Source organism: Ramularia collo-cygni (assembly GCF_900074925.1).
Source record: "Ramularia collo-cygni strain URUG2 genome assembly, contig: RCC_scaffold09, whole genome shotgun sequence".
Lineage (NCBI taxonomy): Eukaryota > Fungi > Ascomycota > Dothideomycetes > Mycosphaerellales > Mycosphaerellaceae > Ramularia > Ramularia collo-cygni.
The window spans coordinates 374,473-402,184 of NW_019716263.1; the positions used below are offsets into that span (position 1 = coordinate 374,473).

General features: G+C 48.7%; 13 protein-coding genes; 9 read left to right on the forward strand and 4 right to left on the reverse strand.

Annotated features, from left to right (window-relative positions):
• Positions 1-520: 520 nt before the first annotated feature.
• Positions 521-1,848, forward strand: RCC_06222 (related to MYG1 protein; the record flags this gene model as incomplete). XM_023771484.1 has 2 exons in its annotated part: positions 521-1,028; positions 1,322-1,848. 2 exons carry the CDS (start codon positions 521-523, stop codon positions 1,846-1,848), a joined length of 1,035 nt encoding a protein of 344 aa, XP_023627252.1.
• Positions 1,849-2,643: 795 nt separating this feature from the next.
• RCC_06223 (uncharacterized protein) lies at positions 2,644-3,275 on the forward strand (the record flags this gene model as incomplete). XM_023771485.1 has 2 exons in its annotated part: positions 2,644-2,862; positions 2,937-3,275. The coding sequence occupies 2 exons, from the start codon at positions 2,644-2,646 to the stop codon at positions 3,273-3,275; spliced, it is 558 nt and encodes a 185-aa protein (XP_023627253.1).
• Positions 3,276-3,927: 652 nt separating this feature from the next.
• RCC_06224 (related to 7alpha-cephem-methoxylase P8 chain) lies at positions 3,928-4,518 on the forward strand (the record flags this gene model as incomplete). The annotated part of the gene is made up of 1 exon (XM_023771486.1): positions 3,928-4,518. One exon carries the CDS (start codon positions 3,928-3,930, stop codon positions 4,516-4,518), a length of 591 nt encoding a protein of 196 aa, XP_023627254.1.
• Positions 4,519-6,709: 2,191 nt separating this feature from the next.
• Positions 6,710-7,198, forward strand: RCC_06225 (uncharacterized protein; the record flags this gene model as incomplete). Its single annotated transcript, XM_023771487.1, has 1 exon — positions 6,710-7,198. One exon carries the CDS (start codon positions 6,710-6,712, stop codon positions 7,196-7,198), a length of 489 nt encoding a protein of 162 aa, XP_023627255.1.
• A 936-nt stretch (positions 7,199-8,134) lies between these two features.
• RCC_06226 (uncharacterized protein) lies at positions 8,135-8,441 on the reverse strand (the record flags this gene model as incomplete). XM_023771488.1 has 2 exons in its annotated part: positions 8,135-8,362; positions 8,427-8,441. 2 exons carry the CDS (start codon positions 8,439-8,441, stop codon positions 8,135-8,137), a joined length of 243 nt encoding a protein of 80 aa, XP_023627256.1.
• A 1,803-nt stretch (positions 8,442-10,244) lies between these two features.
• RCC_06227 (uncharacterized protein) lies at positions 10,245-10,930 on the forward strand (the record flags this gene model as incomplete). XM_023771489.1 has 4 exons in its annotated part: positions 10,245-10,261; positions 10,321-10,449; positions 10,507-10,802; positions 10,860-10,930. 4 exons carry the CDS (start codon positions 10,245-10,247, stop codon positions 10,928-10,930), a joined length of 513 nt encoding a protein of 170 aa, XP_023627257.1.
• Positions 10,931-11,312: 382 nt separating this feature from the next.
• Positions 11,313-13,069, reverse strand: RCC_06228 (related to nitrate reductase; the record flags this gene model as incomplete). XM_023771490.1 has 4 exons in its annotated part: positions 11,313-11,526; positions 11,594-11,810; positions 11,863-12,649; positions 12,704-13,069. 4 exons carry the CDS (start codon positions 13,067-13,069, stop codon positions 11,313-11,315), a joined length of 1,584 nt encoding a protein of 527 aa, XP_023627258.1.
• Positions 13,070-16,220: 3,151 nt separating this feature from the next.
• RCC_06229 (related to potassium transporter TRK-1) lies at positions 16,221-18,424 on the reverse strand (the record flags this gene model as incomplete). XM_023771491.1 has 6 exons in its annotated part: positions 16,221-17,220; positions 17,270-17,384; positions 17,434-17,976; positions 18,030-18,166; positions 18,222-18,333; positions 18,388-18,424. 6 exons carry the CDS (start codon positions 18,422-18,424, stop codon positions 16,221-16,223), a joined length of 1,944 nt encoding a protein of 647 aa, XP_023627259.1.
• A 1,464-nt stretch (positions 18,425-19,888) lies between these two features.
• Positions 19,889-21,286, forward strand: RCC_06230 (related to immune-responsive protein 1; the record flags this gene model as incomplete). Its single annotated transcript, XM_023771492.1, has 1 exon — positions 19,889-21,286. The coding sequence occupies one exon, from the start codon at positions 19,889-19,891 to the stop codon at positions 21,284-21,286; it is 1,398 nt and encodes a 465-aa protein (XP_023627260.1).
• A 1,084-nt stretch (positions 21,287-22,370) lies between these two features.
• Positions 22,371-23,015, forward strand: RCC_06232 (uncharacterized protein; the record flags this gene model as incomplete). XM_023771493.1 has 2 exons in its annotated part: positions 22,371-22,571; positions 22,644-23,015. 2 exons carry the CDS (start codon positions 22,371-22,373, stop codon positions 23,013-23,015), a joined length of 573 nt encoding a protein of 190 aa, XP_023627261.1.
• A 545-nt stretch (positions 23,016-23,560) lies between these two features.
• On the forward strand, positions 23,561-24,400 carry RCC_06233 (uncharacterized protein; the record flags this gene model as incomplete). Its single annotated transcript, XM_023771494.1, has 1 exon — positions 23,561-24,400. One exon carries the CDS (start codon positions 23,561-23,563, stop codon positions 24,398-24,400), a length of 840 nt encoding a protein of 279 aa, XP_023627262.1.
• Positions 24,401-25,090: 690 nt separating this feature from the next.
• On the forward strand, positions 25,091-26,256 carry RCC_06234 (uncharacterized protein; the record flags this gene model as incomplete). XM_023771495.1 has 3 exons in its annotated part: positions 25,091-25,520; positions 25,595-25,604; positions 25,668-26,256. The coding sequence occupies 3 exons, from the start codon at positions 25,091-25,093 to the stop codon at positions 26,254-26,256; spliced, it is 1,029 nt and encodes a 342-aa protein (XP_023627263.1).
• A 237-nt stretch (positions 26,257-26,493) lies between these two features.
• RCC_06235 (uncharacterized protein) lies at positions 26,494-27,656 on the reverse strand (the record flags this gene model as incomplete). XM_023771496.1 has 2 exons in its annotated part: positions 26,494-27,347; positions 27,401-27,656. The coding sequence occupies 2 exons, from the start codon at positions 27,654-27,656 to the stop codon at positions 26,494-26,496; spliced, it is 1,110 nt and encodes a 369-aa protein (XP_023627264.1).
• Positions 27,657-27,712: the final 56 nt, after the last annotated feature.

The following is a 27,712-nucleotide window of genomic DNA, read 5'->3' on the forward strand; positions in this document are numbered from 1 at the left end:
AGAAAAGAGATAAGCAATAGGTATAAGGCAACGCCTTTAGATAAAATTATAAGAGTGTCGATATACTAACGGTAACTAGAACAAATCTTTACGATACTATTATATAGCCTAGCACTCTTGCTATATCGAAACCTTATATACAATACGATATAATAGCGTAGGAAACGCTGCAATACTCTAACTCCGGCGCCGAGGTAAAGCTAAGAGTAGTAGTGCATTCTGAAAAGCTATCTATAGGTTGTTGCAGGGAAGTCGCTAAAAGACCACCGTAGTGGAACCTTGCTGGAATTTATCCCCCCACTTCGGCCGTCGACTTGAGGGACCGACATCATCACGAGACAAATCTGCCTGGCATTGGATGTTTTGCTGTCGATTTTCCCTCCGCTCTTTCACCTCCATCACCTCCGCCACCTCCATCACCACCATCAGGACAGTCACTCCGCTACGTCGACTCCCTCCACTCCGCCAGTTCCATCATCACCAACCTCGCCAACCCATGTCCGCACCCAAACGTCAAAAGATGTCCACCTCCACCTCCAATCCCATCATTGGGACACACAACGGACACTTCCACGCCGATGAAGCTCTCGCCGTCTATCTCCTCCGTCTTCTCCCCGAATATGCATCCGCCTCACTGATCCGCACCCGTGACCCCGAAACCCTCGCAACCTGCAACATCGTGGTGGATGTCGGCGGCGTCCACGACCATTCCGCTTTACGCTACGACCACCATCAGCGCGAATTCTCCGCCACCTTTCCTGGAAAGCGCACCAAGCTCTCCTCTGCGGGTCTTGTATGGATGCACTACGGCAAGCGTATTGTTTCCGTTGTCACGGGATTGGAGATTGAGTCTGCGGAGAATGAACTGCTCTACCAAAAGATCTACGAGGACTTTGTCGAGGCCTTTGACGCCAATGATAATGGAATCGCCGTCTTCGATCCCGCTGCTCTCCGTGCCGCCAAGATTGTCAAGGGATTAAATGACAAGGGTTTCAGCATTGCCAGCGTTGTTGGCCGCTACAACCATGGTATGTCGTCTACCAGAACGGGCTGGAATGCCTTTGCCTCACCACCTCTTCCACCTCCTCCACCTCATTCACCTCTCCTAACTCAAGCACCTGCCTTCTTCTCCGGCTATCCCCCAAAGCTCAGCAAGGAAAAGCGGCGTGGCATGTCGCGAAGGCAGTGGAAAGCGAAGTGTAGACCTGTTCCTCTACTTCCTCGGTCTTTTGGTAGTAATTCTTAGAGACCCTCACACACTGCTAACATTCCATTCATCTTTGTTACAATACAATCCATACTAACGTTATGCGTAATCAAGGCACTCCGGGCACCCTCAACGCCACCAAAACACCCGAGATCGAAGACACACGCTTCCTCCACGCCTCCTCTTTCGTCGGCGAACAATTCTCCCTCGAACTCACCGATCGCTTTCAATCCTGGCTTCCCGCCCGCGCCGTTGTCGCTCAAGCCTTCAACTCCCGCTCGGYTCTCGACCCGCAAGGCCGCATTCTCGTCGTTCCCTGGAAGGAAGAAGGTGTCCCATGGATGGACCACCTGTATGCTCTGGAGAAGGAGGCGGGTGTCGAGGGAAGTGTGCTTTACGCCCTCTTCGCAGAGTCTGGCGAACCAGATAGTAAGTGGAGAATCCGTGCTGTCAGTCTCGAGCCCGGTGGGTTTGAAAACCGCAAGGCTTTGCCGGAACAGTGGAGAGGAGTGAGGGATGATGAGTTGTCCAAGGTCAGCGGTGTTGACGGGTGTATCTTTGTGCATGCCGGAGGTTTCATTGGAGGAAACAAGACTTTTGAGGGCGCGTTGGAGATGGCGAAAAAGGCCGTGGCGATGTGATGTGTGATGCGGGAATGTGATGTGCGATGAGAAGGATGATGCTGCTGCTTTGAGTCAGTYGCTGAGAGCGCGAGGCCGACTGTTTCATCCCGGTTCTACTTTGAACAAAAGAAGATGGATATGATCGCATGGCCAGTAATGGACCATGCATGCTAGAAGGCGAAGAAATGCCGAATAGACGGAAGCCCCCAGGAGTAAGTAAGTGGGCAAAAGCACTCCCAACCCAGTAGTAACTAGGTGGGTAAAAAGAAGAGGGTCTCGAAATGTCCATTTTCCAGAAAGATGTCCATTCGAAACGACTCGCCACCATCACGCATGTCTCGCCCACGTTTTCTCTTTTTTCTTTGGTTCACGGCTACATGTTCTTCCGCATGAAAGAATATGATATCATGCACGTTGAGAGATGGAATGACATCCGGTACGGAGTCCGATCCATGACTCGACCCACGGTACGAACATCGACTCGACGCAACACGTAGGAGATATCCCGTCGGGATTGTCATGCAGCCCAACCGCTGTCCATCTCGCCACATGTCGACACAACGTTTCCAACGCACAATCCACCCTGACGTCTCGTTTGTCTCATCAACGCGGCAGACTTGGCCTTACCAATGAAAGGGAGAAAAAAAAAGACCCTCAACGGTCGGAGGAGAGATGCATATTGATGATGATGACGATTATTTGGTCTCTTCTGCCATGCAAACAGATAAAAACAGTCCATGAGACTCTCAGAAGAGAAAATATTAAAAATCCAAATCCAACACTCCAATCCACTTCATTCGCCACATTGTAATCATGAAGACTTCAGGCCTCTTTACCTATCTCGCAATTGGTACCGCAACAGTCACCTTTGCTGCTCCCGCTCCTACGCCGGGAGATATTCACCCTCGAACTCTCCTCCCAGGCCTCAACCTCGCACAGACAGAGTGTGCCAATGGCATCATTTCTCAAGCCAAGAAAGATGGAGTCGGGGCTCATGGATGCCAAGTAGCCATCACGGCTAGCATAGTCGAGGTTAGTTAGTCTCAGCAAGATCCTCAAGTCGTTGTTCTAACCAATACACATAACTAACACATACGTATCAAAAGTCCAACCTCCTCAAATCAGCCAACAAAGCAGTCCCCGAATCCCTCACATATCCCCACGATCAAGTAATGTCGCCGGCTACGGCACCTTCCTACAGTAGTGGTGGTGGTGGTGGGACGGGACCTTTTAAACAACAAGCTCCCGTCTACAAGGACGTGAAATGTAACATGGAACCTTCATGTTCTGCGGGACAATTTTTTGATGCGTTGAAGAAAATTGAGGGGTGGAAGGTTGCTGCTGTGGATATTTTGGCGATGAAAGTTCAGAAAGTTAGTGAGAAGGTGGAGTTTGAGAAGAAGGTGGGGGTTTCTGTGGGGATTTGTAAGGCTGGGGGGTTGTAGGGTTTGAGGTATGGGATGGGATTGGATTGACGGCATTGGGATGGATTGTATGGATATGGATTATGAGATGATGTTGAGTTGTGCTTTGTATGAATATGTGTGGGTGTTTTTTATAGAAGTTTAACGGTCGTTTTTACTCTTGGAGGGATTGCTTTGATCTTTGTTTGCCTTTGGACATTCTGGAAATGGGATGAATTTGGAGGGACTGCTTTTTTGATCAGCAAGGAGCTATTACCCACACACACCCCTCAACCTTCGGATGGTTCTTACTTTGATGTTCCTTCCACTGTGTAGTCACCACCTGAAAGCTCATTCGCGTAGACGAATATCCTACAATTTGGGGAACCCGGAACGGAGGTCCGGATCGCGTAGCTAGCCAGGCCATATCTTGAGGTGCTGTCAGTCAAGACCTTTTCAAAGATTCCAGCGAAGCAAGTAGTTAGCTCTTCTATCCATTGTAGATCTCCTAATAATCCCCCGCTCTCGCTGCAAGAAAAGGTTCAAGACTAGGCCGAGAAAGGGCAATACACATGGCATATACACTACCCACACTGCCAATTTCAAGGGTCAGAAACTCATTCACCCTACTTCACCATCACAAAGCAATCGAATCATCAGCAGAACAAGTCATAAACTTAACAATCCAGAAAACATGCCTCTCGCCACAGTCAAGTACGTCGACCCAACGCCCCATACCGACAACAAAGGAAACCAAACAAACCACTGGTCCAAAGTAGAAGGACCCTTCCAATCCTTCAATCTCCTCGACAGAACCCGCAACATTCAAGACATTTCCCAAACCAAATCCCACTTCGAAATCGACACCTGCGGTTTCGCAGTCCATCACTGGCCTATCCAGCAGGAAGTATTCGCCAACAACGAAGAGACAATAAAAGCCACATACTATCCTCAAGTAGAAGAACTCCTCCATGAGAAACTCCCAGGCAAAATCCATAAGATTGTGATTTTTGACCATACGTTTCGACAAATGGATAAGGATTCCCCTAGGAAACCTGTGATGCAAGTTCATGTGGATCAAACGGCTGAAGCAGCAAAAGCACGAGTTCAGAGACATCTCCCCCCGGATGAAGCGGAGATATTATTACAAAGTCGGTATTCTCTGATTAATGTCTGGCGACCGGTTGGGAATCCCGTGTGGGAATATCCGTTGGCTGTTCTGGATTGGAGAAGTCTTGCCCCTGAGGATTTCGTTTTATGTGGATCTTCTCTATCCGATTCGTAATCCTCACCGACCCTCCTCCACCTCCGACGACGACGACGACGACGACGACGATGACGATGATAATGATAATGACGACCGAAACCGCGAAACAATCCCACCCCCCCCYCCTCCCTAAAATCAACAACAAACTACAAAGTCCGCGGCGCAACTTATGGAATCGCACCTAATGATAACCATCAATTCTACTATGTGAAACACATGTCACCGGATGAAACAATACTTTTTAAATGTGCGGATTCCAAGGGTTTGGATTTGGCGACGAATAATAATAATGATCATGGGATGAATAGTAGTAGTGGGAGGATTGCGAGTTGCTGTCCGCATACTGCGTTTGTTGATCCTGAGACTCCGGAGGATGCGCCTTGTAGGAGGAGTATTGAGGTTAGATGTTTGGTGTTTTTTGATGAGTGAGTGAGTGGGGAGTGGTTGGTGTTTGTTGTTTTTGGGAAAAGGTGATTTTATGGGAGGGGGGGGGGGGTGGGGGGTGGGGGGATGTTTTTGAGATGGGTGGATTTTTTTTGGGTAGTTGGTGGTTGTATAGAGGAGGGTTTTATGTTGTCGTGAGGTGGAAGCACATGCATAAGGGTACTGGAGATGGGGAAGTTGAGCTCTTCTTACATGAAAGAAAGGATATATTACACCGAAGGTAGAGAACAACTTATCTACTGTAGCTAAATGCCAAGATCTCGCTGAGTTCTCCCCTCACTCGGCCCCTCTTTTTCAATCAGTATCAAAGCTGAGTGTAAGAACAAGATTRGCATTCAACGGTGGGTAGTGGTTACGTTGTTGTTATCGTACAGAAGGTGCTAGATAGAAGTCGAAGTAGATGCTGAAAAGGGGCAAATGAAAAGAAATCCTCGATATCGCTCTCCTAATCACTACACCAAACCAAAAAAAACAAACCAAACCAAGGAAGAGGTGGATGGAACACATCTGATAGTGAGAGGTTTGTGGCGGCGTTATAGGAGATCCAATATCATCTACCGAGGATTGACATAGATCTTGCTATAGATCCCATGTAGTCGCCTTTGCAGCTTAGCTTGCCCTGAACTTTTGTTGTAAGTAAGGTTGTGAATGTCGTAAATCTTTTCGTTTCCGTATTTATATCTTCGCTCTTTTCTAAGCGGTTTAAAATAATAGGTATCAAGACGGGTTACTAGTATAGCCACGATGAGAACAAGATAGAAGTCTCTACTGCTTAATCCTACTATCTGTAGCCATTAATGACTGTGTACACTGCAACTCTCATTGCGAGATGCACCGCCTTGGAGCTCAAACTGAGATCGAACGAGTCGTATGCGATTGCACGGTTAATGTCGTTTGTACAACGTTGCACCAAACCGCATCCAGAATTGTAGCTTCTCCCGAATAATTCTATGCAAACGTGGTTCACGACGCATCAAAGATCAAAACGATTAAGATTCCACCTACGTGTAAAAGGGGAGTGGCACCTTGGCAAGCAATCCCTACACACGGTCGTTGTCCACCAGCGTTGGTAATAGCCGCAGAGATATTGCGAGGTTGAAAAGAGGACCGCTTCCCGTACAAACAGCAAAGCATGTGCAACATTACACAAACGCCAAGATGCGATCAAACACAAACACAATGCTCCATCCAACGGCTCTTTCTTCTGAAATCATCCGCCATCGGGTTTCTTGTATTCCCCATCGACCGCATCAAATGTCCAACTCAGAAGTCATTGGTATGTCCAACTAATCCGACGAGGCTGACCAGCCGGTTGAAATACGCTGATCATTTCGTTGAAGGTCCTGGAAAATACTACATCATTAAGCCGACACCAGACAAGGGCAATGGCGCTTTTGCACTCCGAAATATTGCAGCTGGAACGAGAGTCTTGCTCGAGAACCCCCTTCTGGGAGATCGACAAACCAGGCAAAGATATCACAATCATCGACGTTCTGAAAGCATTCCAGGCCCTTTCTACTACCGACAAGGCTCAGTTCATGGAGTTGTTTGTCTGTCACTCCCGTTCTGAGGGTTTCCATGAGTTGCTCTGGACTAAATATCACTCGAACAAGTGGACAACTCTCTCGGATCGGGAGGGATGTTTCGCGCACGGGTCGAGGTTCAATCACTCCTGTAAGTCAGTCCATCCGCAGCAATGTCGAAATTTTCGACGGTCAGTCTGAGATAGTGCTCCATACATTGCTGATCCATTAATGACATAGGCATGCCAAACACTGCCATTACACCTACTGCTGGACTCAAGCTTCAACTCCAAGGGTACGTCAAGAAAGACCTCACAGCCGGGGACGAACTCACAGTATCTTACGATGAGAATGACAACTACATGACATGGACCGAGAGAGCAGCGGATATGAAGACAACAGGAAACCAGGGCATTGAAGTTTGCAGATGCTCACACTGCAAACTCCAGCCAGAGAACCGCCTCGTCAGCGATATGCGTCGCAAACTCATGCGTCATCTGATTTACGCTTGCTTCGATCGAGTTGGTGGTGATGATAGTATACTACCACCCGTCTCAGCGAAATTTCGAGCTCAGAGTCTATATGCTAGAAAGAGCCCCTTTGACTTTCTCCTCTTTGCCCAGCTTGCCGAAGCCGAGGGGGTTGCTACTGGTAGAATGCCACGCATGAGTTACACACAAGCCGCACTCGCGATGCTTTGTTGGACACGGGAAAAAAAAATGGGGGAGTGATATCCAAGAGCCAGCTTGAAACTGTCAAGAAATGGGTGGCAAGGGCTTTGTATCATAAGGAGCTTTATCGAGGGCGGGACGTGTACGAGGACGAGCCGGAGGAGGTTTTGGCGGCTCGGGTATATCAGCTTGTCAGTATGGTTGGCGCTGATGGCTATATACTGTGAGATATGTCGCTCTCCAATATCATTTATTTGACGGCGGAGTCAATTGTCCTGATGGGACGACTTGGTCACATGGAACTTCATTTAGATTTTAAAGAGCTGATAATACGGCGGGTGACATTTACCTTCACCGAGAGGGAAGCAACATCCAACCCTCCTCTCTCATAGTCAACAAAGTTGTTAACTCTCAATCTTTCTAAAATTTGTGGAGATCGTTCAAGAATTTTCACTTGCATAGATTCACCTGCTTGACTTTTGTGATCGGAGCTCTAGATGGAGTATTATAGCACGTGATACACAGGGTAGTCAAGTAATTCAATCATCGTTTGAAAATCAAATCGCGAAATGCAGAGATGCCTTTCCAGTAGTCGCGATTAAACTCCTCGCCAAGTTGGGCTATATCCCTACATACCCGAAGCCCACAGCCAAGACATAATGATGATAGGTCTGAGTCGTACATCCTCTGGTCTGGAGAACACTATGTCCCCATCATATTCACACGCTGATCCACAGAACAGAAAAAGCACAGTAATCGCCCTAGTACCCAAGCAAAGGAGAAGAAACGTACAATCAAAAGCAGTGAGATGTATGAGTATCTGCTACGTTCAGACAACCCCCATCTCCACGACAAAACAAGCTCAAGAAGGATTCCAACCCACAGAACCACACCCTCAATCCCACCTCCCCCAACAACCAACCCATCCCACACCACCACCCCACACCCCATCCCTCACCTTCCCACATAAAATCCCTCATCCACAAACAGCATACATCACTCGGGACAACTCCCACAAATCTTATCAACCTGCGTAATACATTTACTAATACACTGACTGCGCACCAGAAAAGAAACTCCCGGACAACCGATCGTACAATTGGCGTTTTCCGTGGTTTTGCATTGTTGTTTGTTATCCACGCCTCCTGGACAGCCTTCCGTCCGGGCGCTGACGATGGGACTGGCTTGGACAAGGGCGCCGAGAGATAGTATTGTTGAGAGGAACTGTAGTTGAAAGTTCCTTTAGGTCGAGGGATTTTTTTTGGGTGAGGTGTTGGGGGGGACTTACTGTTGAGAGATGCATTTTTGGTTGGAATGAGTGTTGTTGTGTGAGGTGTTTTTATTGGTGGAGTTTGAAGGGAGCAGTGGAGGATAAAGTTGAGATGGTGAACTAAGATGGCGCTCGCTCTATATACCTTCTCAAGGAGGAACGCTCGAGCCAATGTTGAGAACTACATCTCGTCATTTGTCGTCGTCCGTCGCGTTGAGGGCGTGGCAGTGCATGATCCTTTTGAGACCCACAATCCTGTGATCCTACACTATTTGAGCCGGGGAGGGTAGATCGGCGGTGTTTGGATTGCTCGGCCGTATTGTAATTCTCAATCCTGTGATCCTACATTAGTAAGGCCTGTGAGGGCAGAGTGTTGGTGTCTGAATCTATCGTAGCGGAGCACGTTCTGAGATGGCGCAGACGGCGGTTTCAGGGGTAAGTGAGTCGGAAGAGTGATGACTGGCCCAACACCTGAGAATTTTGTGTCCGTCCTCGAACTGCTTGAATTATCACGGTGGTGCTGCCAAATCGGGATTCGAGAGGGAAGAGTGCTGTTTCTGAGACGCCTCCCGATCGAACCTGGACCAGCCGTATAGAACGAAAAAAGTAAATAATTTCTTGGGCAGGCTACACTCATTCGAGAAAACTACGCATCGCAGGATACCGCACGCGAGAAGTAGTGTTAGAAGGTCATAGTATGAAAGGTCATGTTATTCTGATGGTCAAAATGCCCACATCACTCAGTTTCTGTGAGTCGCTTGAGACAAGAGATTAGCTCTTGCAAAGACTGACGTTTTTGAAAATCAGCCGACTGTTAAGAACATTACTGAATCTCCAGCACACACTATGGGGAAATGCTCAGATAATTGTGTGGGTAAGTCGTCGTCTGACGACCTCTAGAATCAGCAGCCAGGAGGTCTCAAAATTGCAGCGAGATGGAAAATAACGAAGCGATGTCAGCGATCGAATTGAATCGAAGTCACGACTACAGTACGGGGATTTAGCATGGCAAAAACCAAGTCAAATGTTGTGTTAAACGATAACCTCTTTGGGTGACGTACTTGCAAAGATATTATACTTCGCCAAGCTCAAGCTGGTGAATGAAGGATCCAAACTCAAAAGCCACGCGACCAAAAAGCCCTTATAGAAGCTGATCCTTTAGGAAGTAGCTCATCCTCTAGAATTTGACTGTTTTAGAGCATCAAGTTCTTACTTTGACAAGCGCTGTTTCATAAACATGAGGCTTATGAGACTTTACAGAAGCTCATCCTTTGAAAACTAGCTCATCCTTTGAGAATTCGCTATTCTGCGCTATTCCATTCATTACTCTGCCAAATACGGATTAAAACTAATGAGCCCTTACAACACTCCATCCTGTAGGATCTAGCTCATCCACTAGAGTTTGATTCTCCTACGATATTCATTTCTTAGTCTGCCAAGCAAGCCCCGTTCACATAGTCGTTCACTCAACTGAAGCATACACGAAGAAAAATGCGCTAAGCCTTTCCAAGCCAATATTCGCTTCCTTATTGAGGCTTGTTCTCTCACGCCACATCCTTCGTGTCAGGTTCTTCCACGCCGAGGAGAAATGTCGCTGCGATGCTGAAGGTCGTAAAACGCTACCTGCGTCGTAATGTACCTCGGTGAGGMTGGTTCAGGAAAAGTTTCCATTGACAATGGAGTGGCTCTTGCCGTGAGGTATTAACGGTATTGAAGTCCTGTCCTGTCGTATATATATACTCACTGAGTATCCCAGATCTGGTCCTCATTCGCATTCATATCTCCCAGAACAAACAAGAACAAACCACCAACCCACCACCACCAACAACATCCATCATGCCTAGCTTCTCAACGTGAGCCTTCAATCCCTGCCCTTTCGCAAAACGCCAAGATCTAACTTGCAACGTTATAGCTTCGTCGCTGCATTGGCAGCTCTTTCCGCCAGTGCCATGGCAGCCCCGTCCGTCAGGGCGACCGGTTGCTGCGACACCACTGGGTCCTGCTTAACTGTCTCTGGTACAACCTCAGGTGGTCTGCACTGGTAACTATCTCCATCCAAGACATCATTTCGTCAGTCATTCTAAGATGAGATATTCAGGTGCTACGGATACCACTCCGGCAACATTCCCTTCAACGCAGACGACGGTCTGAAAGCGCAGTGTTTGACCCAAGCCCACGCCAAGCAAAACAAGCAGTGTATCGACACCCCAGATAGCTCCTGCAATTCCGGCAACAGTGCCAACGTAGGCTCCATGCTTGAAGCACGCCTCGGCGGCGACCACACGCTTGGTCAAGATGACTCTTTGGCTATCCAGGCCGCCATTGGTGCTGCGGTTGCCAACRGTCTCCACTGGAGCGATGATACCAGATTCGGCCCAGGATTCATTAGCTTTGGTAATTTCCTTCACTCGGTGCTGCTGGTCATAAGAGCCTGCTAACATTCTCCCCTAGCGCATACCGCAAAAAACGGAGTTAGTATGCGCGGAGTCGAGGTTTTCAAGAGAAACCTCTGCAAGAAGTGATTTTTGACAAGGGAGGGGGGGTTGGAGGTGAAGCGTACATAACAGCGGTTGCGTTGATGACGGAAATTTGTCTGTTGGAGCATCGAGAGTATTGAAGTCAAAGAGAAGATGATATCCATCATCATCACAACCTGTCATTACCTTGGATTTTTTGCTATAGACATATCGAATAAATCGGAGTATTTTTCCTCATCTCACTTGGACACAGCGTCTTAAACTACCTTTTCATGACTGCACAGAGCGATGCAATTTCAAGATCCGTGGACTCTTGACGAAGGTATCACTCATCATAATTATTTTTTGTTGCTTCATGTACAGCATACTGAATTGGACTTCCGTAAGCATCAAGCCCACTATCTTGTAGACTTGTGTGTCAACAACATTACTCCGCCGGGTCCCTCCCCTTCTTCGCCTCCATAACCGCCTTATAGTGCTCATCGCTCTCAAGATCGAACTCCAACGGCTGCGTAATGGGCGCAATAGACAATCCCCGACTTTCAATCTCCTGAAGACGCTGTCTCGTCGCCGCTCGCGCTCGATTAATGGAGTACACCTTAATCCGATGGCAGGAGCTAGTGACATGAAGGTCCCAGTTCCTTGAAAATTTTCATCAGCTTGCAAAATTCAGAGTATGAGTCCAGGAAGGACATCACATCTACTTACCAAGCAGACCTGACATATGTCGGTTGAGTGTTCAGTGCGTTGTCCCATGTTCGACAACAGAATTCTAGCCAGCCTTCATACTCTACAGGCATTTCAATACTCCAGATTCGCMAGCCGTAATAGTATTTTGTGCTCATTTTGTCATAAGGGACCTCGTACCATACTGATCCTCCATCAGCGCTGACTTCGACACGCTCGGGCCAATGACCGCCGGTTCCTACAACACTTATCAGCACTGAAAAAAGCGGATCTATCTTCTTCAACCTTACCACCAGAGTACGCCCAGCCTCGAAGCGTGATCTTGCCATCATGAACAATCTGATCCATATCCACAGGAGACATGATGGCGCTACTGACCGGCATATCCTGAATACTAAACCCATTGGAATATTGCACATTCTGTTTTCCAATCTGCGGTGTGTAGTACAAATACTCCTTCTTCTGCACGGGAGCCTCGCTAGGTCCAGTAATGGCCTTGATCCTGTACAGCCACTTGACACTTCGCGCGCCAATGTATCCAAACACCACGGCTCTCAGTGGGCCGCCGTGGATTTTGGGGAGAGGTTCCCCGTTCATCTCCCATGCGAGCATGACTTCTTCAAACTTGACTTTGCGATAAGGCACGCTGACGACGTAGTTGTACACTTTCCCTTTCTTGACATAGGTGTCCGCGCCGTAGAATTCGAGATGTGTTGTTTCTGGGTTGTCGGATAGACCGTCGCAATGATCAATCACATCTTTGAGAGAGACACCCGTCCAGCGTGCGTTTCCAATTGCACCTTCAGCCCATGGTGCGTTGAGCAGTTCATCGCCATCTCCGGGATACATTGCGATCTGCTCCAGACGACGAGTCCCTGCGCATTGTAGAGTGACGACATTGGATTGACRGGGGAATAACTTCTCGTTTTTGATGTCCGAGAGGGAGAATTTGCAAGGGTTTCTCACGAGTCCGTCTAGCGAAAGCTCGTATGCTTCTTCGTCAATCTCGGGCACACCACCATGATTGCGTACGAAGAAGTCCTTGTTGGGTGTGAACTCGGTGTCGACGAGACGTGACTTTTCCAACGTTAGTTACTGTTCTAACCTCAATCACAAGTCTTCCAAGCTTACACGAGGAGGTTCTCCATTGTAAGGGAATTGAAGCACATGCAGCATATCCGGCGACTTTTCCTTTCGAACGTATTCCCAGCTCTTAGCCGGGAGATCCCTCAAAGTCTCACCCAAGGCATAGTGGTATTGCTTCCATCGTACTCCCTCTAAGATTGGATTTGTTTTGGGCAGAGGTATCATTTGAAATTCAGGCGGACCAGGAAACTTGTACTGTGCAAGAACTTTCTCCGCTTGTGCTTTCTTCTCTGGATACTTTTCCCATTCCACGTATCCTTTCCATCCTGGACGTTCCTCTGCAAAGTACGGTGCTGGCTCATGGACGGGGAAGTCGTCGATGGAACCCGAGGTAATCATTGCTGGCGTCATGGTTACTTGAAAGGCAGAAGTGTAATGAAGGTTGGAATTTAAGTAATGATAGCAAACGCTTGTTTTCAAGGAACTCAGTATATTTTGTACAACATCATACCTTGGCTTTGAGATAAGAAAAAAGTCGCCTTCTCGGTGTGGTCATCGATGCACACCCCCTGTACATTCGCTTACTTACTGCAACTTGCAACTTCACGTCATATGCAGTCATAGGTATTCTTCGTCACCATCTCACATGCGTGCGAGATAAGTGATGTGCAACGCTCTCTCCTTTGTTGCACAATGTGAGTACAGAGGCTCATACGTAGTAACTTCTAGTGGATAGTTTGAAAGGACACCCTTGGCAAATGCAGCCGTATTGTTCCTTGAGTCGTTGTGGAAATCGCGATGAAAGGAAATGGCTGCAACYGAAGATCACGGTTGCAGCAGTGAGATGGGTGAAATTTGACAAAATTCACAGGGCTTGGCATTCCTTTCTCCTATGGCTCCAACCGCAGCGCGAGGAAAATGATCTTAGGGTTAGGGTTGGGGTTGGGGTGTCAATCACGACCTACAGGTCTAGTAGCCTTGAATCCTCGACTAGCACAAACATCAGTAAGAGAAAGAGACCAGCACGATCTACTTGGTTTCCAAAATGGAGTTGACCAGTGGTGACCAGTGGTGACCAGTGGTGACCAGTGGTGACCAGTGGTGCTTCTTACGATGAGGTCGTCATGTAGCAGAGAGCGTCGATTCATGATACTACTGGCTGCAAAGGAATGTTGTAGAAGAAATCGAGCCATGTATTCTGCTCTCTCTCTCTCTCTCTCTCTCTCTCTCTCTCTCTCTGCCCACTCGAATTCAAAGTCTGCGATCCCTTCGAGAACAATACTCTCAACAAGCCCAACTTACCCTTGAGCACCAGTAAGCGTCTGCCTAGTCGACTATCCTCACAAAATTAGCAACCACCCTCTCATCATCATCATCATCAACAACAACAACAAGACAAAAAAAAAGGTGAAGGGAATCCAACATACACAGCCTCCATTATTAGAAGCACACTACAGCGGCATAGTATTCGGCCCCTCACAATCAAAAAAAAACCCCCCGATCCCGATCATAACTCCCGCTAGATTTATAATAAAGATCAATCGAAGGGCTCCTTCCCATCCGGATCCCTCAAAAACGTCACTTGCACATCATCACAACCATCGACGTCTCTAGTTCCCATGGGAGTTTCGAAATTCCAGTAGCAGGTTCCAGACAGAGAAATCGGTGCTGCTGTTACATCCGTGGAAAATCTCCTATGTAGACGTTACATTTGGGGATACAGCAGAATTTAGGAGAAGTTGCAGGCGGTGGAGTAGGCGCCGTCGTCTAGGCTGAGGGTGCTTGCGTGGGTCTGAAGGGTTGGTTTGGGTTTGGGTTTTGTAGGGAGGATTTTCGGGAGGAGGGAAAGGGGTTTTACTATAGTTGGGAGGAGAGTAGCTGCGAGGAGCGCGGTGATGGCTTTGATGGAAGACATGGTGGAGTCTTTGACAGTGTTTTTCTTGAGAGGACTGTGCAGAGACTTGCTGTTTGGAAAACTTTTCTTGGTGATTGTGAGGGGAGGTATTTATGCTCTGGAAGAAGCTCCTCGGATGCCCATGTGATTTATGAACGCATCTTGTCTTCGCGCACTTTCAAAAGCCACCGGGCTTCGACAATGGTCCAGACAGTAGACGGGTCATGTTGCGACTCGTGGATTTCGACTCGATAGTTGCTTGGCGTCTTGGCTTCATCATGTTCAACCTGGTATTGGCCGAAAGTTTTCTACTGAAACTACTAGATCGAACTGCTAGTCGGAGGCAGGATTCCTTGTATATGTAGCTATTCCCCCTTGAGAATATGTAGCGAGAAGACCGACACGTGGATGTAGAAGTAGGCTAGCTTCGTGTTGGTTTCGTCAACTAGCAAGCTCTAGAGGTCAAATGCAGCGACGGGAAACAGCTCTACACCAATCAATGCATGGATGTTAGGCGTCTGGATTCTTAGGTTGAATATGTACTTATAGCATCGTAATGCATCATACCGCATCGATGGTGATTAGCTCGTCCATCCATATTTGAGATCAAAGCCACCATTGGGAGCTAGAAGTATTGTGGAGGAGAAACCTTACATTGAGCGGTCCTTGGATCTTGCTGGATCGTCAGATGAGATGATAATTGCTCACCAATAATGGAACTACGAGTTTCCATGCAGATTTCCCTTCAGTGATGATCTGCCTCTGAGCTGATACTCTTACTAGCTCTCGATTCATACATGTCATCAAATTCTCCATACTGTCCACCACAAAAATTAAACGGCATCATGATCTCGGTCTCCGAGATATAATAGACGAAAGAATCACCCACATGACACTAGAATGAGTATGTAAAAAACGAGCCCTCACTCGAGTAAAAAAACGAAGGATGAGAAAGGTTCAATCCTCATCGCAGTAGCTGATCCTTCGCACTCTAGCGCAATATATTAGTCTCGCCACTGCACTACCTCCGCGGATTCGAAAAAAGTATGGGGTAGCGAATGAAGAATAAACTGGAAAGTAAAGGATTCAGCCCTTGACGTAAAATAAACTTCAGGATCAGACTCTCCCTATATTATATATATACTAGAGAAGCGCCTCATTCATTGCGCTAGTGCGAAGGATTTATCAAGGCTTCATAGGTCAGACAAGCCACGTGTACGTCGTATGGCAGTGCTTGGATATTGTCTTGAATTTGTCTAAAGGTGTCACTGTAGCTCTGTGCCGTAGTTCTAACTCTGTCCCCAAATGGAACGGGGAAGTCAGGGGTTGATTATTAAGCTAGCTCTTCCCACAAACTTCACTTATATGGGGGTCTGAGGTCATGTGGACTGGCTATGTCTTGAGCAACATGCCAGGTATCGCATCTGTTGTTCTACTAAAGACTTGAAGCCCTTACTCGTGCACTAGAGCCATTTAGGGGGAAATTTCAGGAACTTCCTGCTCTGCTCGGGAATCACCGACATCGTCTCCGTGCTGGAATATCAGAAGATGGCTCAAATCCCTTTTACTTGGTTGGAACATTTGTAACTCCTGTATTCGCCTAGATTTTGTAAATTGTGTACGCCTCTCATAAGACCCATCACCCCAGGCTCACCTCTTCTCAGCCTCTCACGTCGTATTGTACTTTTTCATACGATACCCCGACGGTACCGCCAGCTTCTCATCCCGCTGCTCCTCCCGCTCCGGCTGCTCCGGCAAAACAATCGCCCGATCCAGCGTATACGGCAAACCACGATGGCGACCACGAATCATCATGGCGCAAATAACCAGCTTGCTGAAAATCTTAAACTCCCCCGACAAACTATAATTCATACCAGGATATCCCAGACTCAGTCCAACATTACCATATGCCGAGACGACCTCGAAAAACATGGCGAAGACGGAAAAGGCCGGGTCTGCATTATCGGCGATGCGTGAGGATTCATTCACACATAGACAGAAGATGCCTAGGAAGATATACCATAGATCGAAGCTGAGCTGGTTGCGTAGGTGGTTCATCAGATATGCTCCCGGGGACTGTCCATCGTAGACGGCCGCGTCGGCTTTCATCATTCCCACTGGACGATCATCGTAGACGTTGCTGGTACGTGTGCTGATGGCGAGGGGGAATACAGCAATGTACATCATGACCAGTAGACTGAATTGTACCGCGGGGTTGACGCTCGCGAGATTGAAGGATGCAGTTCCGGTGTGGCGGGCGGATGCGGATTGGAAAATTGCAGCGAGGACTCGGGGGCCTGGAGGGAGGTAGTTGACTGCTGTATTTTTGAGATCCAAGATTATGATGAGGACTACGTCGGTGAGGTTCATGACGAAGACAATGCCGAATAGAGCCCAGGTTGTGCCTCGAGGGAAGAGGAGGGTATAGCAGCGTCGGGGGTGATCCAGGAGGTATGTTAGAGGTTCCTGCATCGCACTTCGTTTGGGAACGATCTTCCTCATGGTGACGATGAGGAGACGGAGGAAGACTGGATAGCAGGTGTTACCTGCATAGGCTAGGAAGGACAGCACCAGCATCGGCCATGTTGCATCTGCAAAGGAGATCATCGAGTCGGCCGTCAAGGTGAAGCCTAAGTTTGATACCATGGTTTGAGATGAGTAGATGGCCCTGATGAAATTAGACGGTGATCCTGTAAGAAGAACTCGACACAACTCACCACCAAGTCTTGTTCTGTCCTTGTGTCTTGAGGTAGTCGGTATACTTGCTCGGCGCATTATGGATCCATGGAATGAGACAAATCACTCCAAAGAGATGAATGCCGACAAAGTAACCTGGGAGGGTCAGCAAAGTTCATCTAGCAAGATAATGATACCTCCTCACCAATCACAATCTTCAACAGCAACTTCAAACTCCGATACTCGATTCCTCCAATCGCGTCCCAGTCAACGGAAACAGTCGATCTTCGAGAGTCCTTGCTAGGTGCCAATGATCGCGAAGGACTGCGTGACGTTCTACGGCTCCTACTCTCCGAACTTTCGCCTATGATGAACATGGATGAAGCGATGCGACCGACGGTCATGCTTTGTGTCAAGCTCCGTGCCGTAGACGTCCTTCGAAGGGGTGGAGCACGTGGAGATCGAGAATCGGCCGCAACAGTAATCTCATCGGTGTCGTCATTGTCCGCTTGAGGAAGTGTCCTGCGATGTATGGGCGCTTCCCGAGTATCCGTAGCCCAGGAAATGCTTTGAGGGTCACTGTATGTGTTGCCATCTTTCTCCGAAGGAAAGAGATTGTCTTTTGGCGTCACAATGACTTCTTCAGCTTTCGCGTCGAGGTGGTCCACTGCATGTTCGGGGTCGGCGATGCTGTCCGCGCCATCGGAAAGACGTCTCTTCGTATGGGACGGTTTCAGAAGAGACGGATCTTCACTTCATGTTAGCCCTAAGACACCCTTCGTATGGAGCTGGAAGACGAACCAATTCGCTTCAGCTGCTTCCGAAACCAATACAAACGGACGACGACGACAGCGATGTTGACAAATCCCAGATTAGTGACAATAGGGAAGAAATACAAGACGAGCTGTTGGTACGTCTTGAGGTCTTTGACGTCCACACTATGCAGAGGTCAGCTCTGCCAAGAAAGAACATGCTCAAACATACGTATTCAACCCAGACTCGGTGTTCGCACTGCAGGCGAAGAAGAAGGCATCGATGGCTTGTAAATTTCCCTCCGGGGAGAGGATCAGGAATGCCAAAAGACAGCAAAACAAGATCCAGGTGTCTGCAAGCGACGTGTCAGTCGTGAGACGTAGTTTCAAGAGGGTGATGACTTAACAATGAAGTATCACGTAGTTGATGGGAGGCCGCCACATGGTCAGGGATTTACCTCACGGTTTTGGGAAGTATAACGTAGTGTTCGTGACAAGGTTGGAGAAAGGTGGTTTGTCGAGGGGACAAAGCGGGATGTCGCCCTACCTAGCACATAAATCGCGCAACAAGGCGCAGCAGTCTTGGCGAAGGACGAGAAATCCTCATGGTAACCCTTGAAAGAAACACCTCGCACATTGTGCAAGGCGCACACAAACCCCTCATAGCTCGCTCTTGTTACCACCACATGGGAGATGAATGTGTCCGTTGCAATGTAGAGCGTGTTGTTGGTCCTAGTCTCTTAGTAAGCTTTCCCCCGTCCCTTGGCACTACCAGCCCTACACTGAGCCCCTTAGCAGACTTCTGCGGTCTTCGTTATGTTGACTGAGGAGGTAAGTTGAGAGAACATCCTCCGAGGATCATTTGCAATCGATTATGAAACTTTTTGGCCTTCTGCTTATCCTCCTTTTCAGCCGCTTTGCAAGCTGCTTCAGCCTGTCTGTCTGCTTCGACCTGTATCAGGAAGACTTCATGAATAGCAGCGGACACTACCGTGTTATTCCACTTGGGAATCTTCTTCTTCTTCTCTCCCTTATCATTTACCTCTCGGCCAACACTCTCTAGTAAAGCCCCAGCGTGTCGCCGGATCGAGGCAAARACAATAGAACTATCCGCGCCAACTGAGCAGCTTGCACACCGGCTGGAATACTTTTCAGTCCTTCTCGCGCTTTGGTTGTAGCGGCCTTCCTGACGGCATCTCGAAGCTTCTTTATGACCCCCGAGGAATCGATTCCATTATTACTAGGCGGTTCGCGGAAGCTAAAGCGTTATCTTGGCGAGTATAACTGACTTCTTGTGTGCCGGCCAAAAAGCAATTCGAAGCAGTAAGCTTGATTTTCTGGATCGTTGCTATCGTGCCGCTTAATAGAATAGATTGTCGCATTATTATAGGCTGTTAAGAATGTTATTTTTTCGTGCTTCGAGACTGGTGGTTGTCCGTAAGGGATTGCTGTAGTATGCTATATCTCCGAGGCTAGTGCGGTATAGCACAGTTGTTACTACTCTCTATAAATCTCCTAGATACTAGGAGTATAAGTTCTCCTTATCTCGGCTACGATAATCTTACCTAGATAATAAAATAAGGGGACTAGCCTACGAGTTATTATGTTTATACTACTTAAGGTAGTCTCGGATATTAAAGGATTAGAGTAGTTGTTTATAGATTTCTTAGAGGTCGGGTCTAAAAAGGACATCGAATCTCAAATGTATAATGTGTTTATTATACGTCATACGAGCTATACGAGAGAGTTTGCTGATTGTCGGTTTAAAGTGGCATGGCATGGATGTCGTCGAAGATACATATAACACTATCCCACCTCGACATCCATTGAAAACATCACCACCTCATCAATCATCAAGGCCTTCCACAAAAAAAACACCACTCAGACAATACCTTCCCGATCTCCAAAATGTCGACTCTAAACCTAGCAAAATGGGCCACAGACCTCTCCCCCTCCCAAATCCCCCCCTCAGTCCTCAAAGCCGCCCAACGTTCCCTCTACAACTACATCGGCTGCACAATAGGAGGATGCACCCACCCGACAGTCCAAAAAGCTCGCGCGGCACTCCTACCATTCTCCGGCCCTGCAACTTCCACACTTCTAGGTTCCACACACATCTCCTCATCATCATCATCATTGCAAAAAATCAATAAATCAGATGCGCAACATGCAAGTCTACTARATGGAATTTCCTCACATGTTCATGATTACGATGATACGCATTTAGCGACTATTATCCATCCCACTGGTCCCGTGGCATCAGCACTCCTTGCATTCATCGAATATCAATCCTCCACCCGCGATATTGTCATCAGTGGGGAAGAACTTCTCACGGCGCTCATAGCAGGAATAGAAGTATCTTGTAAACTCGGCTTGGCAGTCTGGCCCTCTCATTATGATCTCGGCTGGCACATCACCTCCACTACGGGCAGTATAGGCGCCGCAGTCGCCGTGGGCAAAATTCTGAAATTGGATGCGCAGCAAATGGCGCATGCGATTGGGATTTCTGCGACGCAGGTCACGGGATTGAGGGAGATGTTTGGGAGTGATACGAAATCTTTCCATGTGGGACGTGCGACGCAGAATGGACTTTTGGGTGCGGTGTTGGCGGGGCAGGGGTTTACGAGTTCGATGACTGCGTTGGAAGCTAAGCGGGGATGGGGCAATGTTGTGGTTGGCAGTGGGGAGCCTCGATTGGAAGGGTTGTTGGAGGAGTTGGGGACTGTGTGGGAAGTGGAGAGGAATTCATTTAAACCTTTTCCGTGTGGGATTGTTTGTCATCCGGCGATTGATGCTTGTATTCAATTGGCGCGGGAGATGCGGTTGAGGGGAGAGGAGTATGTTGCTGAGATTGAAAATGTGGAGATGAGAGTCCATCCGCTGGTTATGGAGCTTACGGCGAAGAGAAGGCCTTTGGATGGATTACAGGCGAAATTCTCCGTCTTTCATGGATGCGCTGTGGGGTTGATGTATGGGAAAGCGGGACCTGCAGAGTACGCGGATGAGGTTGTTATCAATCCTACAGTGGTGGCTTTGAGAGATACAATCCAAGCTACTGCGGATGAGAACGTCCAGGCCGACGAAGTGTTCCTCAAGGTGTTTTTGAAAGGTGGAGTGGTTGTGGAGAAGCATGTGCTGCATGCAGTCGGGTCCGTTGAGGTCCCTATGACGGATGAGCAACTTGGGGAGAAATTTTTGGGTCAGGTCGAGCTTGTTGTGGGGAGTGTTCAGGCGAGAGAAGTTAGCGAGCTTGCATGGAAGTTGGGCGTTGTTGATGATGTGGCTCGGCTGATTGCGAGATTGTAGATTTCCCCATTCCTGGGACAAGTAAGCTTCATGACATTCCAGCATGAGGCTTCATTCTCATCATCGGAGAAGCTCGGTTGTGAGTTGAGGGRTGGTGAACAGAGGAACTTGTTCCAAAGGAGTTGGACAGGCCAGATTTGCCATGGCGTTCATCTGGCCATCTGCGCTCGGATGACCTCGTAAAGCAAACAACGCCACTTCCGACGGAGATCCAACGGAGAGATACTGTACAATCGCATTCGGGCAGAATATGGAGTGGTCGGCGACATCTCTCGTCTATTCACAGGTCAGGCTCGTCCATTGCAGTCTTTCTGGCCCCACGTATGCAGACGGACGCTGTAAATAAGGCGAGAGTCCAGCTCAACAAGTGTGTCAAGCGAATAGATGAGAAAAGGAAGCGAGCGAGCGGGCAGGCATTTATTTTAAGCATATTACTGTCAGCAGCATGGGATGGGGTTGTGGCTCGTTTGAATGTGCGGGTAGGTTGTGGGTAAATTGTGGCAATTTTGCAAGGGTGTTGAATAGCTGCCGCTCTCACCAATCCTCCGTCCGCCACACTTTACTTGAGACGAAGACCTCTTTTTGGTCTGGGGTAGACGTTACACGATCGACCTTGTGCACGAGCAAAGGATTAGCATTCCGTTCTTGGGATCTACCAGGATCAAACATGCTGTTTCCCCGGATCCATCATCTGTCAAAAATGCTAGCAAGCCACGTTTTTCGGACCATGACCCATGCATGACAGGAATATGTGCCGTCCGGTCCGAAGTCGTAGGCGACAAATGCCGTATTGGATGGAAGCCACTAGCCAGGGACCGAAAGGCTCCGTAGAGATTGCCTCCCGTCTTCGCATCAAAGCTCAGCCCAGGCCGCCCATGGCCGATTATGCGCCTGTCATCCACGAATTGGATAGAGCGGCTGGCTCCCTTGCGACAAATCCTATGAAGCGGCCACGCGACTGGACTAGGCAAAAGCATATGTAAGTGAGTATGATGAGGTTCCTTGTCGTCAATTTCCTTTCTCCATCATCAACTTTGACATCTCACAATACATTCTCTTCCTCACATTATTGCGAGAAAGAAAGATGCTGCCCATACGCCTTTGGAACGCTTTCGCTTTGATTGGATGTGCACTGGCTCAAACATCAAGAAACCATGTCCAACTCTTCATTCACAACATGGATCCGGCAGCTGCGTGGGCAGCTTCCATACAAAACGCCTGCAACGGTTCCACAACATATGTCGTGTCGTGTACTTCCGCACCACTAAACAACTGCAGTCCACAAGTTCGTATCCTCCTCCTCCTCCTCCAATACCCTGCTAAAAGACCTTGCTAATCACCCATACCTACCACATAGACCGCCACCATCACAGAAGGTCCCGACTTTTACATCGCAACCACGGCGGCCATATATAGCGAAACATCAGCAACCATGACCGAATCTTGCGCATTGAACTCGGCCGCAACTTCCGCGTCTTGTGTGGCTACCATCGCACTCAATGGTTTCGGACAGGCGAATGCCAAGACCATCAGCTATAATCTCACCGGAACGGATTACTATCAATATGCCGTGCAGGTGACCAAAGGTGCCAGTCGTACTGCTGGTGAGGGATCCTGTCTGGCACAGGTCAGTCGTGCTTCTGGATCTTCAATGGATGGGGGGAGTAGAAGTGTTCTGGTGCTGGGCGTGGGATTGATGCTTGGTGTTGTTGGCGTTTTGGCGCTGTGATTGTTGCTCAATGCTCTCTTCACGGTTGCAAACAGTGATCGTCCATTCCCGCGTGAGCCTTGGCCGGTCGGACAATTTCACCTGGAGGAACAGAGGCTTCCCATCTCCAGAACAACAACAACATCGTCGCGCTGGGCTCATCGAAATGAATTGGTCCGACCTGGAATTGACGCCAGTCACGCCATCGCCCGTCCTGTTTATTTCTGACGGTGCCATGCTTTGTCTATCCCGGTAGGGAAAGAGAGAAAGAGAGAGAGGGACAGAAAGAGGGACAGACATCAAGATGTAAGAGCAGCCTCCATCGCCATCACTTGCGACCTTTCTAGACATATTCCACGATACCCCTTTATAGAAGCAAGCATTTGGAGGAGCACAGTACCACAACATTGGAATCTGTTTCCCTTGTTCTCTCTCAAAGTCAGCATGCGTCTTCTTTCCTTATTGGCAGTGTTTTTCTTCTGAAGTCTTTTTCCTGACTGCTCACCAGATCGCCAAACGCAAAACCATGTCCATGGCCATCGATCAAAAGAAAGTTGGGGCAGCCTATGGTTCAGTCTCCGTTTAAAATCCTTCGGGGTCAGATATTGGTCATCTCTGATATATCGACGTTGCTTCCTTGGTTGGCCTCACAGACGATTACGCCCGCCTTGCAAACTATCTGGATAGTCCCGCGAAAGGCTTGCTGGGCTGGATATACCGGCAAGGAGCCATACCCACCAACTTTCACCCATTTTTCCTGGGACATTCCGACTCTTTCAAGTTCTACGACGAATGTCTGGAGAAGCTTCGAGTCTCACTGCTCTGATTCATGGCGAGATCACTTGCGAGATCAATTGCGAGATCCACCGCGAGATCCAAGAACAGAATTCCAAGATCGACGCTACGATGCTGACCGCCGTGAAGCTCTCGAGGTAAAGTGTTATATCAAGACTGCTCTTGAACGATTTTTCGATCTCCAGGAGATCGCTTGCCTTGGTCGAGGAACGAAAATGACAAGAAGGCTACGACAAGACATAACGCCTGCCGAATTTCCTGGGATAGGCGTCTTGGATTTTGCTCTGGAAGTGTATCAATTCGGACGTGGCAATAACTCTTGTCGAGACGCTCTCTTTATGCTGCAAAAGGAAGGCCCCTGGGGACTACCGTCGTCGTCGTCAGCAGGTCCCCCTCAAGCATCTTGCTCACGTTGGAAAGACATGAAGCGGGATATGAGACCCAAGATGCGACGAAGCCGAGACGTGGCTATCTCCTGGATCCCTCTCCTGAATTGTGAATATCGGTCGGGTTGTCCCACAGCTGTTTTGGGTGGGACTCAACATTCACCTTCGTCAGATCGGATTCGAAATCCTACCCTGCCGGCGGACGTCCAGACCTCGATACTTTAATCTTCGTTGAAGTTTCAGTCGAGGACAAAGGCTTGCGCATGATGCTCAACAACGCAACTTGTGCTTGCAAGCTTAGAAATCAAGAAAAAAGCCACCTCAGAAGTATCTTAGCGATTGCGCGTCCCGAGATCCGTCGTTCAAGACTCGATCCGAATATAATCCAGTCGCAGCAGTCTCGGCCGAGATGCCTGCTCATGAACACCTCCTCACAGTCCAGTCAAACGAGCCAAACGAGCCTGCAGCTTCAAAAAGAGTTTCCGCCTCCGGAGCAAACCCCCAAAAAGACCAACCATAGTGAACAACTAACCCTGCACAACTCGATGGCGATCTCACCACCGGAAACGGATTTCACAAAAAACCTCCGTCTCCGCTCCTCCAAACCAAGCTATAACGACCATGTCCCCTGCTAGTAAGCCAGCACGAGCACACGAGTGGCACATCCTTGATCCGCGACAATGTCGGCAGTCGCTTACACTCGCGGATCGTCATTTATTCACAACTCACCCATCGCCATGATGAAGAATGGCCGGTCAACATATTCCTTTACTACTACCTATAGGCTACAGGGCCCCCGGCCTATCCATATACAGACAGACAGTACCAGCGGTACGAGGCCTGTTGAAGGTGCTGATGAGAAGGACGACGACGACGACGACAACAATTTGAAAGGAAAAAGAAGAAGAAGAAAAGATGATGTTTCGACGTCTAGCCCTGACGCTCGCAGCAACAAGCAGCATAGCAGCAACAGCCTGTAAAAACTGCACAAACTTCTCCCCCGAACCAATCTCCTTATCCCCAGCACCATGGACACTCCACGGCGACGTCTACGGCCTCTTCCTCCTCCCCGGATTCGGCATCCCGCTTCTAGGAAACCAAATCCCCTCCAAAGCATTCCCTCCTCTGGAACGCGCGAATCAATCGTACATTGCGGGGAACTATAAAGGGAAAGTCGGGATGTTGCAGGTTATTCGTTATACGGATAGTCCTGTGGGTCCTTATGATGAGTTGTTGATTGTTCCGGGGTTTTTTGAGTATGAGAATGAGGGGATGRGGGAGCAGGCTGTGAGGGTTAGTAGGATTTATGTTTCGCAGAAGTATACTGCGTGGAATGGACGCGTTAGTAAGTTTAATCCATCTTGCTTGAAAGGAAAGGACCAAGACTAACATTTTTTTTTTCTTCTCTTTTTCTTGCAGACTGGAACATGTATGCATACATTCCTTGACATCCAATCATCACATTCCAAAAAAAGCTAACCTCTTCTGACAGTCCCAAACATCTCGCCCGTTTCGACTGGACATACGCCGACTCCGGCGCCGTCACCGTCAAAATCTACCCCTACGACACCACAGGGGACTCCTCAGAATCCTACCCGTCCAAAAAACCCTTCTTCCAAATGACCTTCAACCCTCTCCTCCCAGACAACCTAGTCGGCAACGTCCTCAACTCCCTCCTTCCAGGAGCCGTGCCCGAAGGACTAGACCTCACCCTCGACGTACCCCTCACGACAAACCTCTACAAGATCCTCGGAATCAACGCCACGCTCGTCCAACCTCCTGTTCCTCAAGGCAATGATGCTTTCGGTGCCTTGGGAACCGGAGGTCCACATTTCAAATCTGTGATCCCTGGACAGTTTTCTACTGATGGGAGTGTCGGGTTGATTAATATGGATCAGTCTGGAGGAGATGGGGAGCGGACGGGCAAGAATGCGGTTGGGGATGAATTTTATAAGAATTTCTGGCCGGGTTTGCCGAAGATTAATGTTGGAGTGAGGCTGAAGGATGCGGTCATTACTTTCAGCGAGGCGATTGAGATGCCTAATGTGAAGATTCCGAGGAAGTCTCTCTTTTGGGCTTGAGGGGTGAGGTTGTTGTGGGGGGGATGGTGAGAGCGGGAATACGTCTCTCTCTCTCGGCATTCCCTTGGTTGAGAGGCGGTGGAGGTCGTCCTGGCAGTCTCTTCTTCGAGGCGGATTGGAGATGTCGAGTACTCTTTTTCTTTTGTCGTAGTCAGTCCAGCCGCTCGCTCGCTAGATATCCATTCGAATAGGGCAGGAAAACTGCTTCATTTCCAACACACATGCAACACGAGCGGATCACACTTCTCGCATCTTGATTGCCCGCGTCAACGCCTGGAGTCCGAATCCCTTCTTCTCGCCTTCGATCGTCGCGGCATTGGGAGCGAGGAGTGCGTTATCCTCTCTTGTCTCCACCGCGAAATGCGAGCCTTTGACGTTGGGGATGCGAAAGATCACCACGCCTCCACCGTGATCATCTGCTTCCCATGGTATTCGGTGCTCGATGTGAATTTCTCCTCCATCTAGTCTCCTCCACCCATCATGAAAGGTAACACGCTTACTTTGCCCACTTGCATAGCATAGCTCATAGGTCGTGTCATCCCATAACTTTCCCAGAACCCGATCGCGCCGCAGAATCTCTTCCGCAGTCAGGGTCTTCCAGTCCGCGATGTTACGGTCTAGAGGGGTGATTTTCGGGGCGTGTCGCAGTTTTTTCCCGGGTACAGTGCTGATATCTTTCGGGTCGATGAATAGTCCATTTTCGATCCCAGAAGCTAGCAGCTCCGCACCCATCTCGCCAAGTAGATCTACCATCCCTTCCACCGATGCGTTCTCAGGCACATGCATACTCTGCTGGGAGAGGATAGCTCCTCGATCGAATTGAGTGGGATGCATAGTTTGCAGACTTACGCCCGTCTGTTTGTAATCCTGCAGCAAGGCGTGTTGAATGGGCGCCGGTCCTCGAAGATCCGGGAGGAGTGAAGGATGGACATTGACGCCTCCATATTTCGCTCCGCTGAGAATTCTCGCAGGGACGAGAAGACCGAATGATACTGTTATAACCAAATCTGTGGGTGGTGGGGTCCAATCTGTAAAAGTGTCGATTTGATGGAGTTGGAGTCCGAGAGATTGTGCTGTGTTTTTGATGGGAACTGGGATGTATTCAGTGATTTGTTCTACAAGGAGTTGTTGTGATTGAACGGACCTTGACGGATCTGTTTCCCTCTTCTGCCGACTGGTTTGTCGGGTCTGCAGACTACATCGATGCTGTTGATGCACTCTGGCCTTGACTTTTGCAGGGTATCGAGGCGGCGAAGCGAATGAATGCTGAACTCATCTGCACCGCAGAAGAGTATTCGTAGTGGATTGAAGGATGATCGTGTGCTGTATAATCGTGTCTGTGGAGGTGAATAGAACTTCAGACAGAGGACAGGCTTTGAAGCTTTGAGACGGAAAAGCATTGCAGAGGAACGACTGATTCAGACCAAAGGCGTCTACAAGAAAACGCTCAGAATGC